At 35.8% G+C, this 16,988-nt stretch overlaps 1 protein-coding gene across 1 annotated transcript; it reads left to right on the forward strand.

Annotated features, from left to right (window-relative positions):
• Window positions 1–7,487: 7,487 nt before the first annotated feature.
• On the forward strand, window positions 7,488–10,264 carry GRP4 (glycine-rich RNA-binding protein 4). Its single transcript, XM_068461456.2, has 5 exons — window positions 7,488–7,672; window positions 8,645–8,800; window positions 8,892–8,960; window positions 9,606–9,712; window positions 9,878–10,264. The coding sequence occupies exons 2-5, from the start codon at window positions 8,680–8,682 to the stop codon at window positions 9,980–9,982; spliced, it is 402 nt and encodes a 133-aa protein (XP_068317557.1). The 5' UTR covers window positions 7,488–7,672; window positions 8,645–8,679; the 3' UTR covers window positions 9,983–10,264.
• Window positions 10,265–16,988: the final 6,724 nt, after the last annotated feature.

Below are 16,988 nucleotides of genomic sequence, written 5' to 3' on the forward strand. Positions count from 1 at the left end.
GCAGGTAATACCCATAACCTTCCATTTAAATTTCACGGATAAACGGTTATACCCATAACCGTTTGTTCATTTAAACGGTTATCCATAATGTAACTGTGAACTTTAAATGGGCAGATAACCACGGTTACCCAAACCCATGGGTATTTTGCTCATCCCTAATTAGGTAGGTATGTGTGCCAGAATTCAGATCTCTCTCATAAATTTGAGATTTTTTTTGGGAGAAAATTTTGAGATTTTTTTTAGTGCGCCGAAATTCTAACCCGGTACATCAAGTCTCGATATACAAGTGGTTGAAAGTCATTAGTTAGGTATGTATACAGGAATTCAGATATCTCTCTAAGATTTGAGAAATTTTTAGTGTGCCAAAATACAGTCTGGTACATCAAGTGTCAAAATACAAGTGGTTGAAATTTTTTTTTTATGTATCCAACCAATTATTATGACACTTGATGTACCGAATCATGTTCTAGACACACTGAAAAAATCTTTCTTATGATTTAAGAGATAAGGTAATAAAGTATTGATCATGTGAGCAAGAGGGGTAAAGTAATTGTGTTACCACATAAGGAATGGTATTGCATTTGGAATTTAGAGAAGATAATAATGTAGCTTTTAAAGATGTGGCCAAATGAGAATTGAGAGGGATGATGAGGTAGATGCCCCTAATCCTTGTGAAAACATTGAATAGGGGTGCCAAATATGCATGTGGGATGAGCTAGGTTGCTCCACAAAGCGTGAAACTTTGTCCAAAAATGGTGTCCCACCATAAAGACTGGAATTTTGTTGGTCTCTTGTTTTGACAAATGAAATTGACTGGATATTTAAAAAAATACTTTTTGACGGTTATATATTTATAAAGAAATTATTTTAGTCTAATTAGGTTAGTTACGATTAGGTATTGATTTCGTCACAAATTTATATATCATCATTAGTGAGTCGAATGTAAAATTTTATCCCAATCTAATGCTAAATTAATGATTAATTGATGAATGTGGCTTCTTATAATTTCTGAGATTTTATGTTTCAATTTTTTATGGGCAATTTGATAACATTGTTTTCATCTTTTTGGTAATTTCACACATATGAAAATTAAAATACAATAAAATTAGGGAGAGCTGTAATATTAATGGTGTTTATTTATGAGATATGACTATTCCTTTATTTTTTTTTTCAAACAATATATTTTGTTAAATTAGATGTTTGATTAGCAATCAACGGGATTTGAACTCACACCGTCATGCAATGGCTCAACACCTTTCCACCACTATGCTAAGAGCAAGCCCAGCGTGGCTTTTTGCTCGGGGGAAGGTGGACAGAACAAGGGCCCGAGGGCCAGGGGATCAGCTCCAGCGTGGGCTAGCCCGACCGAAGGTGGAGGCCCGAGCTCCAGGCCTGTGGGGGATTGCCAGCCCGAGAGCTCGAGGGCCATGTGACGTCAGCGCTGACGTCAGGCAATATTAAATTTTTTTTGTGTCAGGCGCGTGCACCCCACTCGCGCGTGGGGGCGCGTCGCCGACACAATATCAGAAGAAAAAAAAAAGTTTGTCAGTTACCGTTGGGAAGCCACGTGGCTTCCCACGGTCCGTTAGATCTCAACGGTTACTTAATTTGGACCGTTCGATCTCAACGGTAAAAAAAAATAAAAAAGTCAGATTTAATATCCACCGTTCGATCTGAGATCAACGGTGGATATTAAAATGCTTTATAAATAAAAAAATAAAAGAAAAAATAGTTTTAAAATTAAGAAAAGTTACCGTTGTAACACGTGGCACAATCTGGAGTGTTGGAATTCAAATTTTTTTATATCCAACGGCAGAGATTAATTAATTGAATAAAAATTTAAAAAAAATTGTAAAAAATTCAAAAAAATTCAAAAAAAATCTGAAAAATCTGAAAAAAAATTGTAAAAAAAATTGTTTTTACTTTTCTATAAATACCTTCTCATTATCATCTACCTTACACAACAATTTCATATTTTCTCAACTACTTTCATAACGAATACTTTTCTATAAATACCTTCTCATTATCATCTACCTTACACAACAATCCATCACCAAAAATTGTAGTTTCAGATAATGACACGTGGCATAACGAGTACGATTAAAAAATTTATCGGAAATCCATCCCCAATAATTGTCTTTTCGGATTTTATGACAAGTGGTGTGACATCCCACATCGCCCAGGGGAGTGATCCTTAAATGTATATTCCCATCTCTACCTAGCACGAGGCCTTTTGGGAGCTCACTGGCTTCGGGTTCCGTAGGAACTCCGAAGTTAAGCGAGAAGGGGGCTAGAGCAATCCCATGATGGGTGACCCACTGGGAAGTTGCTCGTGAGTTCCCAAAAAAACAAAACCGTGAGGGAATGGTAAGTCCAAAGCGGACAATATCGTACTACGGTGGTGGAGTCGGGCCCCTGGAAGTGGTCTCGCCCGGGCCGGGATGTGACAATTTGGTATCAGAGCCTAACCCTGGCCGTGGTGTGCCGACGAGGACGTCGGGCCCCCTAAGGGGGGTGAATTGTGACATCCCACATCGCCCAGGGGAGTGATCCTTATATGTATATTCCCATCTCTACCTAGCACGAGGCCTTTTGGGAGCTCACTGGCTTCGGGTTCCGTAGGAACTCCGAAGTTAAGCGAGAAGGGGGCTAGAGCAATCCCATGATGGGTGACCCACTGGGAAGTTGCTCGTGAGTTCCCAAAAAAACAAAACCGTGAAGGAATGTTAAGCCCAAAGCGGACAATATCGTGCTACGGTGGTGGAGTCGGGCCCGGGAAGTGGTCTCGCCCGGGCCGGGATGTGACAAGTGGCCTAACGACAACGATTAAAAATCTTATTCGAAATTACAAATAAAATTAATTTGTATTATTTAATAATACTTCGGATAATGACACGTGGCGCAACGAGAACGATTAAAAATCTTATCCGATATTACAATTAAAATTATTTTGTATTATTTTATAAATAAATAAAATACTAATATTTTATTGCCTATTGCCAGGGCTACTGAAGTGTAACGGTGAAGATGCAAATTCTATTGCCAGGGCTATTCACTGTTCATTAAGGGCAGTTACTGTTCATTAGGTGGATTGAATAGTGCATTGCCTAGGGAGAGGGCTCCAACGCTGGAGTTGCTCTAAAGGGCCACTTGCGAGGTATGACTATTCCTAGATGTTAACATTTATCTCTTTAATTGTTCTGAATTTAGTTGTGATTCTCTCTCAATTAATCATATGCGCTAGTTTACTCACGTTGATAAAAGTAGTGGGATGAGGATCCTCTTCGGATCCTCATATTCTATCTGTTCCTCGTACATCGTGCAGTCAATAATAGGGATTTTTATTACTTGCAAAAGTAGGGATAAAAACACTTAAAAATACTTGCAAGAGTACAAGGTTATTTTAGTATAGCAGCTGAAGTAAGATCGTTTTTCACAGGGATTGAATGAATAATTTATGTTAAAACCAAATCTTAATTAATTATTTGAAAACAAAGTTTAGAAGAGGTTGATTTTATGACCTAAAATATTAAAAACGAATTTAATTAAAAACAATTAAATAAATTGGCAAAGTAAATAAAACAAAAGAAAATAGTTTTGAAAATAAATTTAAGCACTAGGGTTCCGCCGTCACCTTAACAATCCTACATAGTTGTTCCAATTATTCATGACTTACACATGCATATTTGAAGGTTAGGTTTTCTTAAAACATGCCTTATTGGGAACCTCCAACATAGAACGTATATCTAAGATGTAACCCGTCTGTGGTGTCCAGATCAAATGTGAACATGCAAAACTCATTAAGTTTTGTGAAAACCTTTTGAAAAACCATATAAGCCTTAAGACGTGTCGTCCATCCTAAGAAGTTATATATGTTAACCACAAGATGTCACATCCCGCTTTAGGCCTCGACCACGCCCTCACGATTTTGTTTCTGGGAATTCACATGAGAACTTCCTAGTAGGTCACCTATCATGGGATTGCTCTCGCGTAAACTCGCTTAACTTCGGAGTTTCGACGGAACCCGAAGCCAATGAGCTCCTAAAAGGCCTCGTGCTAGGTAGAGATGAGAATATACATATAAGGGGATCCACTCCCTTGGGCGATGTGGGATGTCATAATCCACCCCCCTTAGGGGTCCAACGTCCTCGTCAGCACACATCTGGCCAGGGATTGGCTCTAATACCAAATTGTCACATCCCGACCTGGGGTCCACCATATCCCGGGGCCGCTCTACCATAGTAGCACGATATTGTCCGCTTTGGACCCCGACCACACCCTCACGATTTTGTTTATGGGAACTCACACGAGAACTTCCCAATGAGTCACCCATCCTGGGAATGCTCTTGCGCAAACTCGCTTAACTTCGGAATTCTGATGGAACCCGAAACCAGTGAGCTCCCAAAAGGCCTTGTGCTATGTAGAGATGGAATATGCATATAAGGCTTAAATGATCCACTCCCCTGGGTGATGTGAGATGTCACACAAGAAACCTTAGTCAATTTTAGGGACATCCCTCTGTCAAAATTGCATCAAATTACTTTTTTTTTTAAATATCCTAATGGTGGCCAATCATCAAGACAATTAGATAGTTTAAACCGATGATTAATAATTCAAAACATGCATGCATAACATCATAAGTAAATTGAAAAGAAACCACATATTCTTACTAAGGCTCGTGGCCTCGCCTTAGCAACCGAAACTAATTATCAACAACCATAAAACAAAATATTATTAAGAACATGGATAGAAAACACTTTGTAAATAAACTTGAATCGTCAAAAGCTCTCTAAGTAGTGCGTTCGTTCTCCCTTTCCTTTTTCTCTAAAAAACCCTAATGGCTAAAAAACTTTATTTATACTACTACAAAATAAAATTCTTACTAGAAAATGTTTTCTAAAAACTAGGAAACATAATAGAATTGAAATAAATTAAGAAATATAATCCTAAATTGACTTGGTAAATTCATCCAAAATTCTGCACAGCCACGTTTTGGACTCATATCAGCTCCAAAACTGGGCCAAAATAGCTGGATTTAAATATTAGACTATTCTGAACACTTCTCCAGAAAGCCACAAACACATCCAAGGTCATCTTGGGCTCCAAAAAGTGCATTTAAGCCCAAAAACGTTACTTTTCAACAACGCGCACTGCTTCTTTATTTAATCACCAGAAAATAACCGTTTGGTAGAAATTGCTGAAATTTTGACACGAACAAGCTAAGGAACACACAGACGTCCTCCAATTTGAGTTACTCCAAAATTCATCCATTTGATTATGTTTTTCTCCGGAAGAAGTCGAATGTCCTATATTGAAAATATAAAGCAAAGTATCAAAATTCTACCAAAATAACCAATAAATTATAACTAAGATTAGGGTAAAATATATAGTATAATATGAACTCATCAGCCAACAATTGTTAGATACTATTGTATTCAGGACAAAACTAGAAATTTCTTCTAATGGGGGCAACCTGAAAAACAATTAAAAAAACCTTAATATTGTATAGCTTATACCTAATATGATGATAGGGAGGATTTCAAATTATGATGTATCACAATTTCAATGTTACAAAAATTTCAATATATTATTGGAAAGTGGCAAAGTGATGAGAAAAATATTAAGAAAAATTAGTATTCGGTCCCTAATTTTTTTATGTTCATTAATTGAGACCTTATTAATTTTTAAATTTTGATCAAAGTTCCTAGCATTAATGTATTAATGAACTACATGTCTAAATTGTAACATCCCACATCGACCAGCGGATGGGAGATGATGTGCCTTATATGTACATGTTCTCCTCCCTATAGCACGAGGTCTTTGGGGAGCTCATTGGTTTCGAGTTCCATCAGAACTCTGAAGCTAAGTGAGTTCGGGCGAGAGCATTCCTAGGATGGGTGACATACTGAGAAGTTCTTATGTGAGTTTCCAGAAACAAAACCGTGAGGGCTTGCCCGGGGCCCAAAGTGAATAATATCGTGCTATGGCGAAGTCGAGATCGGGATGTGACTTAATGGTATTAGAGCCACTTTGCCGTGTGGTGCAAGTGTATTGACGAGGGTGTTGGACCCCTAAGGGGTGGATTCTAACATCCTACATCGACCAACGAATGGGGGTGATGTACCTTATATGTACGTGCTCCCTTCCCTATAGCATGAGGCCTTTTGGGAGCTCACTGGCTTCGGGTTCCATCGGAACTCCGAAGTTAAGCGAGTTCGGACGAGAGCATTCCCAGGATGGGTGACCCATTAGGAAGTTCTCGTGTGAGTTTCCATAAACAAAATTGTGGGGGCGTGGCTGGAGCCCAAAATGGATAATATCGTGCTACGGTGGAGTCGAGACTAGAATGTGACATACATAATCTTTAAAAATAAAAATTAGTAATTGATTTAGGATTTTAATACTCACACCCTTATTAAACTCCTGATTGTTTCAATTCAAACATTTACAAAATATAAAAAATAAAATTAGAATAAATGTTTACCCATGAAACTTTTATATGTACCCATCCATATAATTTTTCAATTTTTTCTAATCTTAAATGTACCCATTCTTAAATATACCAATTTGTTATATGAAAAATGTACCATTTTTTAAATATAAAATGTACCCATTGTTTTATATAAAATTCATTCAATCTTTTCTCTAATTCATTTTTAAACTTATATGGGTACATTCTATTCCATTGATTTGAGAATGTATCCATGTCAAGTTTAATAGAATAAGTTTAATGATGTTATTAAGTCTAATATCCTTTGTTTTTTGTTTCTGTGTTTGGAAAATGTACCCATGTTTTGGTACAATAACTTTTTGGCTAGTTTGATGAACGTACCCATGTGTATATATACATAATATATTGAAGAGTATAATTTATCTTTAATATTTTTAATCCCATAAATTGTTGGTTTTATTTAAAATCTCATTAATATAAATAGCTATAAATTTCATTTTTAATTTAAAAATATAGTAACTTACATAGAATACATTATTACATTAATGTCAGTGACTTTGATAAAAAACTAAAAACCACAAGGGTTTCAGTCAAAGAACATTGGTAGCTAGAGACCGCATCCAAAATCTCCCAAAATGTTAATACATGATGGGCATGAGATGGGTTTTTCGATTTAAACGACAAAACAAGATTACTTTTGCTCATATAATATTTGACGTGACGTATAAATAATATGAACGTTTATTGGATATTAGATACATATATTTTCCTCAAAGATAACACATATATATTATATAACTATAGTCTGCAACTAAACAAACAAATTACTTGAGTGGGGACATTTGCTCCAATGAGCCTTTATTAACTTCACCCGTAGTTGTGTTTAATTTTAAATAAAAAAATTTAACCTTACAATAAACGATGAACGAATAAAATATTTAAATCTCTAGGATCCTCCCAAATAAGATCTGGATGAGATCCAAATCCAGGGTAGTGTGCCTTCCTTTTTTTTTTTTTTTTTTTGGGTGAAGTCGCTAAGTTCAAAAAAGAGGAAACAAAATTTCAGTGGGGTGGGCCGCATTTCTTTAACACCCGCAACCGCAAGTGATCTAAACCTTCTCCAACTTCCTCTATAAAATGCACAGGTTATTCACTCGTTCTCAAAACCTCACCGCCTTTTGAGTTTCGGCTTAAACCCTAGCCGCTCCATTTCTCTCTGAGGTAAACCCCATTCCTAAACCCTAATTCTCTATCTCTCTCTCTCTCTGTATGCTATCGTAGTTTATCAATTCATGGTTTGTATGATTTGTTTTGTTTCTCATCTTTTTTATTGATTGTTTTTGTGGGAATATGAGTATGTGTTTTGTTCTGTGTTTTGGGTTGTATATGCTATGACCAGGAAGTTGTAGGACTCTGTGATTTGGGTAGTTTATTTTGTGTGTTTAGCTACCGATCTGCTTGAAGAAAATGGTAGAAACCTAGACTCTGTTTTGTTTTTCAGTCAAATAGACTAGAAGAAGTGGAAAAGAGAGCACTTGCACTTTCCACCCTTTTACAATTTACAGGGATAAAAAATGGTTAGGTGTGTCAAACTATGGGGCTAAAGACTGTTTTCATTACTTTCTCTATAGAATGAGACTAAGGTTGTGAGACCCAAAATATTTCAAATGTGTTTGTGGTTCATGTGGAAATGTAAGACCCTTCTTTGTTTTCTTGATGGGTTTTGTTCTGATTCTCCGTCTTGTGCTTGTTAAAGAAATATGTCCAGGGTCACTTAATATGTTAGTATACTTTTGTTTACCATGTAGTGTTTTTTTTTCCAAATTTTGATGCTTCTGTAGTGGTGAAAATAATTTTCAGTGTCGAATTGATTTGATTTTGGGTTGAGTCAGTTATTCATTTCCTGGTTTTGTAAGATTTGCTGGTTATTGATGCGCCCTTCTTGTCAGTGGATGTGCATTCATATTCAACCCTTTGTGCTACTGTTGTGTTGTTTTTATAGTCAATATATGTTGTATTGAGCGAGCTTTTTGTTATGGTTTCACACAATTTTGCATGTTTGCTTTGGCACACACACATATGTACTATTTTTATTTGCGATGTGTAACTATTGCAGCATCTAACAATCCACGCATGGAATTTTTGTTGCTTCTGTTGGATTAATGGTTACAGTGGAAATTATTTCTGGCACAGGCTCTTGTGTTATCTGAAAACTGTGATCTTTCGAAATGGCTTTCTGTAACAAAATTGGGAGCCTCTTGAAGCACAACATTTCCCAGACTGGACAAGCACCCGTGACAGCAATGCTTAATTCTGTGCGCTGCATGTCTTCCAAGCTTTTTGTTGGAGGTATATTATCTGACAATGTTGATTTATGACGTCAACTTACAGATACAGTAGCTTTATCATTGACATTTTGATTTAAATTGTTGCTTGTTAGGCCTTTCATTTGGAACTAATGATGAGTCTCTTAAGGAGGCATTCTCAAGCTTTGGTGATGTGACTGAGGGTAAGTTACGAAAGTGGTTTGTTAGTTATTGTCTGCTTACTGAAAGGCCACCATTTTCACCATAACATAATGTACTTTCGGTTTCTTCATTGTCACTATATTTAGTTTTGGTAGAGCATTATTCTTTCTATCCTTTGTTTTATGCTACTTCACAGTAAAGGGTTAGGCAAATGAAAGTTTGTTTATCAGGAATCTTAGTTCTTTTTATTTTATTTATATATAACACCAAAATTTTATTGAGGCTCTCTTGGTTTTCACCTGTTATTATTATTGATTCTACGATGCTTATGGTTAGTTCTAATAATGATGTCCATCAAGATGTTTTTTTTTTTGCTTTTGCAATGTATACTTGGATCCTCTGCTTTTGCTGGTTGTCTTTTATATTCTTTTGGTTCGCTAAAACGAGTTTAGTGTTTTTGATTTTCTGCATGTTGAGTAATGGGAATAGGCTGTCTGGCACTGAATAAAATAAACTGTCACCATATGATGCTGATATTTGTTTGTTTACTTTTTTCTGTCCTTCTCTTTGCGATATTACTACCATAAGAAGTTTCCTCGAGTGCTTGTAAGCTTAGTTGGGCGTCTTTTGATCTGTTGTTCCCTTCTCTAAGTACTGGAATTAACAATTGAATTTTGTATGTGCAGCAAGAGTTATCACGGACAGGGATACTGGAAGGTCTAGGGGTTTTGGATTTGTTAACTTTGCCAGTGATGATTCTGCCAGTTCAGCACTTTCTTCCATGGATGGCCAGGTGAGAATTTGAATTTTATCATTGAGGGGGCATGAATTGCATAAAAATAAATCGTCCCGAATTTTGGGGTCCTATATGTGGATTCTGAGGGATATGGTCCCCTGTAAGATGTTAGTTTTGTCTTGTAATGATCTTCGTGCGACTATGGACTTGTTTGAATTTCAGGATTTGCATGGGCGAAACATCCGTGTCAGTTATGCCACTGAGCGAACTGGTCCTCGACCATTTAATGGTGGTGGTGGAGGGGGTGATTACCGTGGCGGCTATTGAACAATTGCTCGGTAAACAAAGAAAGTGGCTTTTAGGCTGTAGCCACAAGCCCCGTCTATATGCGTTTCTATGTTTAGTTCTAGCAGTGGCGTTGTTTTGTCATTTGGATTTATTAGCTTAATTCTGGGATTCTAGTTGTGCTGTTTATGGTTTTCATATGTAGTCAGCTGTGGAGATTGGCAGTAAAGCTTTTCATTTTGCATGATATCCAGCATTGTTGCTGAACATATGTCTGTGAAGGATTTTAGTAAGATTTCGACCGCTTTGTTTGAGCTCTAACAATGTTTTCATCGCGATGCATGCTTTGTTCGTACGTTGGCTTTGGTATTTGCAAATGTTGATCAGTGCTTACTGTGTTTCCACAGAAGTCGGGTGTTCGAGTAACACGCATCCGTTAGTTCATACTTTCACTTTCGTTTTCCTCTTTTGATGTGTCCATTCATTATGTTTGTTCCGTTTCATTTCTCTATGACGAGAAACTAAATGCGGATGAATTGTGGTTAGAGGTGTTATGAAACACTCGAACCCAAACTAACTAGTTCTTTGCGAAATGTTTTGTAGCAAAGAAATACTAAGAGGCAAGACAACAACGAATGGACCTTCATTAAATGTTGTTTCTTTGTTTAGGCGTTTGTTTTTCTTGTTTGTTGGGCCTCACTAGTGTGTGTTTCTGTTGGGCATCGTTATTTTCTAGGTGAGTTGTGTTTCCTTTTGAGCTCTCGTTAGTAATCATTTTAAAAACATTTTAAGTTGTGGATTTGCATCGTATAGTTAGAAATCATTTTAACTTTTTTTATTTAAAATTAAATACAAATAGTATCTGACGAAAATTGATCATACGATATACGATGAACGATTATGATGTGGAGATCCCCCCACAATGTGGATTCTGAGAGAATCCTCTTCCTTAAGTTATACATCTAACAAGAGTCGTTAGATCTTGTTCGGTTAAATGATCTATCAGTTCTTATTCAAATGTGTAAATTAATTGCACCCTTTTAATGTGCACTAGAGAAAGCCTCTGTTGGTACAATGTATTCTGGTGTATAATTACTTTGTTTTAACACTTTATTTTCTTGGACCCTTTTAATATATATATATATATATATATATATATTTTTTTTTTTTTTATTTTTTTTTTATTTTTTTTTGTGGTTGTGAGAAGAATAACATGGTGGTTGGAGAGGGTCATAATCCCACACAATTATGCAGTTAATTGTGTCGAAACAAACAAAAGCTGCTTTCCCTTTCTCCTTTACTTTTTGCCCTTTTCATGTATTTTTCATGCTAATCTGTGCATGATTTAGTCCCACAAATTTGACTTATAAATCCCACGTCATTCCGCTTTGATTGGATAGAGATTCTATCAAGATTCAGAACTAAAGGATCAAACAATCTAAACCACTTAAATTTAATTCGACGATCATCACTAACTTTTTCTGTTGACCCGTCTTGTATAAACAAGTACTCTGATTTCTCCTTCACGTAAACTAAGACTCCAAATTTTTTGGTCCTTAGGTCTGGACACTAAAGTCCCGAAAAGATCCAATTTTTGGTCCTTAGGTCTGGACACTAAGGTCCAGAAAAGATCCAAATTCACGTTCACCAGGTCATTTCCTCGTATGATCATATCAATGACAATTGGGATGTATTCACAGTATTTGAAGATAATTTTATGAGGTGATTTGAAGATTAATTTATAATTTCGTATTTGTTTTGACGGTAACGATTTTGTTTCAAATGCATTTACATATTTTACATAGCACCTTTTCTTTTATTACCGTTGCAAAAATGAATTATTATGCGAAAATCAAAGACTACACATAAGTACGATTTAATCCACGATTTTCTGACGTGGTATTTATCTTTGGTTGGTTGTGCCAAAAAAGCTCCACGTGGAATGATGTAGGAGTGCAACTTGGACGAGTTAGATGGTCAACCCAAACTTAAAGCAATATTCACAATTTGGATTTGGGTTCGGTTTGGGGCATACTTGGATTGGGTTTGAGTTTGCTCAATTTTATTGAGTTCAATCTTTAACACCTTATATTGCAAGATTTTTCAACTTTTGAAGTGGAGATCATTTTTAAATTTCAACCATGTGAAGTTAAATAAAATTACAAGAGGAAGTTAAATAAAATTACAAGAGAAAGCCAAAGTTTCAACCAAAAGAAACGTAAAAACAACATTATTATTCATTGTTCAAATGAAACCTAACAACAAACTTCAAGTATAGCGATCTCAAAACTTGTATCTGACTCATATAATATAAAGTTGGATGGGTAATATTTGCATGAGCAAATTTGGGATAAAATAGGGTTCGGTTTGAGTTGACATGGGATGGTAAGACATCAACCCAATCAAGTTGAATCATTGATTTATTAAGGTCAAGTTGAGTTTGGGTTGACATGGGAGGGTAAGACATCAACCCAATCCAACTGAATCAATCATCAGGTTGAGGTTGAGTTCTGTTTGGGCGGGTTGTTGCTTCATTCTAACTAGCCAAATTGGATTTGAAATCGTGTTGGGTATGGACGGATTTGGGTTTACCCAACCCAAGTCAACCCCTAGTATGATGGGTTGATTCTCAATGCTCCACTTTTATACCATGCTTGGGCATGAACTATTTTAGATTTTTTTAGAGGTCGAACCTCACTTAGTTTAGGTTTTTCTTCCCCATTTATAGGGGTGGACACGGTTTTTAAGTTTGTTTTAATTCCCAGAATATAGAATTGAACCGAATGTTAGCTTAGTTTGGTCCAATCATTGAGAGGGGCAGAGAGGTGCAAGGGATGACGACAGGAAAAGGGAGAGATTGGAAGAGGAGAAAGAGGTGGAAAAAGAGGTGAGGAAGAGGGGAAGAGAGAATTGGATGGGGAGAGAGGACAAGAAAGAAGAACATAAGGGATTATGTGCAAGTAGCTCTACAATTTCTTTGGAATGTTTTATAAGAAAAAAAAAGGTGTAAAAGTAAACAAAAGAAATTATATAATTGGTCCGATTTGGTTTTTATGTAGCAAAATTGAGAATTGAACTAGTATAAGACCAAAACCTTTTCTTTTGGTTTGGTTAGGCTTAATTACTCGTTGTGCTGATTCAAATGCCAACAACTCGAACAAGAGTAATGTTGGAGAAATTAAATTTGTAGACAAAATGATATGATAGTTGATGATTTGATTATAACTTAACTGTTGATAAATGTGCTTATTTCCTATTGGTAACACATTATTTAGTTTGCAACTTTGTCTACAAATTTGATCTCCCTAACATTACTCCTCGAACAACGTTTGCCCCATTTTGGCTAAATCTAAAAGTGACATGGGCAAGACATTTTCTTTTACAAGAAGCGATAGTAATTTTCACTAACACACAATAACACAAACACACGATAACATAGTTATATGGGTTGCCGTATGAGTACCTATACATAAATGTAGAGATAATTTGCAGAATTAGCATAATAGTAAACTCCTAATTCACAAGAACAAGCAACTCCGTACCAGCATAAGCAATCCGGTACAAATCCGTCACAAAGACGCAGACGTAGCAAGCCTATACTAAGGCACATGCAATGTCATTGTTGGCAAGTGAGACTATAAAAATCATCACAGACAAGCGAGACCGCAAAAACCATCATTGCTAAGCAAGACTATATCACTCACTAAGTGAGACATCACCCGCTAAAGGTGGGACATACGAAACAAACACTGATCTGAGAACGGAGTTCACCAACGTCTCATCTCCATTGGTTTGGTCCTCTCCATGTGAGATGATGATGTATCTGTAAGATTTACCGCTAGCCCAAGCAAGGTGAAGCCGCCACTTAAGCTTTAAAGAGAGTTTTGGGTTGAGCTGAAGATCTTTGGTGGGTTTGATTAAAGTATCACTTGAAGTTTGTAATCGTAGAGATTGAATTTGTCCTGAGCTTGGAGATCGCTACCTCTATATTTATAGGCGTCCAGAGAAGCATTCTTGATCTTATCGCCACTCTGGAGTGATAGTAGATCGGTCATTGACAATGACAATAACTGCATTTCATGGATGGTGGTCTTCTTTGCGTTTTTTGGCCCTCATAAGATGCTATGTTGTCGTTTAATGTATATGGTGACGCATTCACCTAGTCCTTTTACGGAGTTGTGAGATTTTCGAGCTTGGTTGCTTACGTGCCAGACGGCTCTTCAGGAGAGGATGAGTCCAAACCCCCAAGGGATTGTCATGTGCTGGGTAGGGGTCATCCCGAGCCTTAGTGAGCCTACTCGAGTTGGGCTTTGTAAGTGGGGCCGGTGCGCCTTCACTTAAATAAAATTCGATTGGCCATATAGTAGGTCTTATTTTTATTTATGGAAAGGGATCCTTTTTGGATCCTTTCCTCCTAATCCATCAAGTTCGGAGATTCAGGCCATTGAAATTTGATCTAATAACTACAAACAGGGGTCCACTTTAAAAGTTATAATAACTTTAGCTGTTAGATCAAATTTCAATGATTCGAATCTGCAGATTTGATGGATTAGAAGGAAGAGATCCGGAGAGTATCCCTTTCCTTTATTTATGACCCAAACACGTTGACATCTATCTTGAGTGAAAATAAAGAAAAATAAAAAGTTGCTAATGGGAGGCATTGAAAATGTTTAAAGGCATCTGATATATTCTGACTTTTAAATGAAGCATGCTAGTAAACCCATTATAGGTAGGAAAGCATAAACAAGACCTCATGCTAGTATTTCAGACTTGTGCTTTTCAATGGCTGACGAAATATTTGCTGATTAAGATATAGAATTTTAGATGTTACTTAATTGGTACAACGGTTTAGTGATATTCCTCTTCACTTGTAAGTGAGAGGTCTTATATTCGATTCTCCCCAAAAGCGAATTTAAACCACATTATTGTTAGCACATTGTGAGGCTAGCCCACCCCTTCATTTTTAGTGTAGATAATATCGTTTGTTCAAAAAAAAAAAAAAAGATATAGAATTTCAGATAAATTTTTGTATTTTATATATTCAAAAAATTAATTTAAAGTGTCAATTACAAGGTTTCATTTCTAATTACACTGAGATCTTTTACGATAATACTTTACTCACGGTGCGCTAAAAGTTGATCAAGTTAGAATAATATCTATTTTAGAGCCCGTCTCACTGAAATTTTGACATATCCCTACTTCTTTGGTGATTTAAATGATAATTAACTTAAAGCTCAGTATTTCAAACTGAATAATAAATATAATCAAAGAGAAATGAAAGGGGGACTCTCTTAAAATGGGATATCTCCATGAAATCTCTATCATCTCACATGTTAATGTTAATTCTCATACCAACGTTATAAAATATTATGATAGCATTAACATTTCTCATAATCAAATTAGCAAAAGCATTAAGCAATGTCTTACTTACCGGGGAAGTCAACATGTTAAACCTCATCTCTCTCATCACAAAATTCCCTTAGATTCTAAAACTAGATCTACACTATTCATTGACCTTGAAAATGATAGAAATCCAAATAATTTTATTTGAAAGTGACCTGGCTTTCTTCCTCAGTTAAATCATTACAAAGATTTTGGAAAAAAAAAACTAAACTAAACTAATGAAGGGGATAACGAAAAGACCAGAAGCCAATGGTGGTTCAGCAGCCAAGGAGACTTTCCAAACAATGAAGAGGAGTTTTTCTTTAAAACACTCCGATGTACGAAATTTCGTACTTATGATCAAACGTTAATATTATAAATTACTTTGTAAATTTTTTTTGTAAAAATCCAATAAAATATGAGATTGTTTTTAGTCTCAAACTGTATAAAAATAAATGGACGAATTTAATTAAAATATTATAAACTATCTATCTATCTACTATAACAATTGATTAAACAACTATAGTTTTAATTGATTTTTTTTGCTTAAATAATTTTTATAAGGTAATTAATAATATAAACGATTTTAATCATACGTGCGGAGTTCTAGACCCTAAGCCAAGCATTCCTCTATATTTTATGCCACCGACCATTTCTTCAACCTTTTATTACCCTTTTGGGGAGTTGAACTTCAACCTTAATAAAAATTAGAAATTAGAATGACAAAATGTCTGTACATAGTAACGGAGGCAAACAGGTGCTACTTATGGGAGACTATTATTATAAGCGCATCGCATGGGTACATGAACACATTCCATGGATTCCTCCACACCTTGCGGGCTGAAAACCAGATTGGAATGGATGACACAGTTTCAGCAATTTAAATATTTGGTGTTTCGAGTAATCCATTATGTATTTTTATTTATAAAGTATTACTTTAGAAAGGTTTTGTTGTATTATATATAATGCAGATGACGTTTTTCGCATTGGTAGAAAAGCAATCATGCATATGTATCAGAATGCGGGTTCCATCTTCACCGATTCCTTTTCCCCCTAACAACTAACAACTAGCAACTAATGTTAACTTTAAACCATTAATCCAACGGTCATATGATTTCATATTTGGATTTTTGGTGGACATAATCTTTGAGAAAAGTTTTAAAAGATAGATAGTTCGGTGAAATAATTTACGGAATGAGCCCACAAAAACTTTTGTAAAAAGTAGTGCCGCGAATCCGTCCCATTATATATAATGATTTTTGAGTCTTTTAGAATAATCAAGATATTAGATCGTCTTATTCATATCAAATCTGTATATTAATGCTTCTAAACCAAAATTCTATTGACTATCAAAGTCAAATTAGTTTATCCATAGCTAAGGTTATTATACATCTTTTGCAAGTGTTGAGGCTCTAATGATTTAGTTTATTCATAAACTATACAATTATCCGGTCGTTGGTATTATTTAATTAATCAAAAGTCATCCCATTTATTGAGTAATTCTCTTATAATTAGGTTACAGATCCATTGCTGGGATTCCCATTGACTTGGTCATTGTGGTTTATTAACCAACGATTCATGTGTTGACCGATTTGGAGAGATGGAAAGAATTAGATGAAATCATCAGTCTCACTTAGGCTAAGCTGTACCAAGAAATCCAAGTTTC

This window comes from Pyrus communis, chromosome 4, assembly GCF_041283825.1.
Source record: "Pyrus communis isolate YQ-2024b chromosome 4, ASM4128382v1, whole genome shotgun sequence".
NCBI lineage: Eukaryota > Viridiplantae > Streptophyta > Magnoliopsida > Rosales > Rosaceae > Pyrus > Pyrus communis.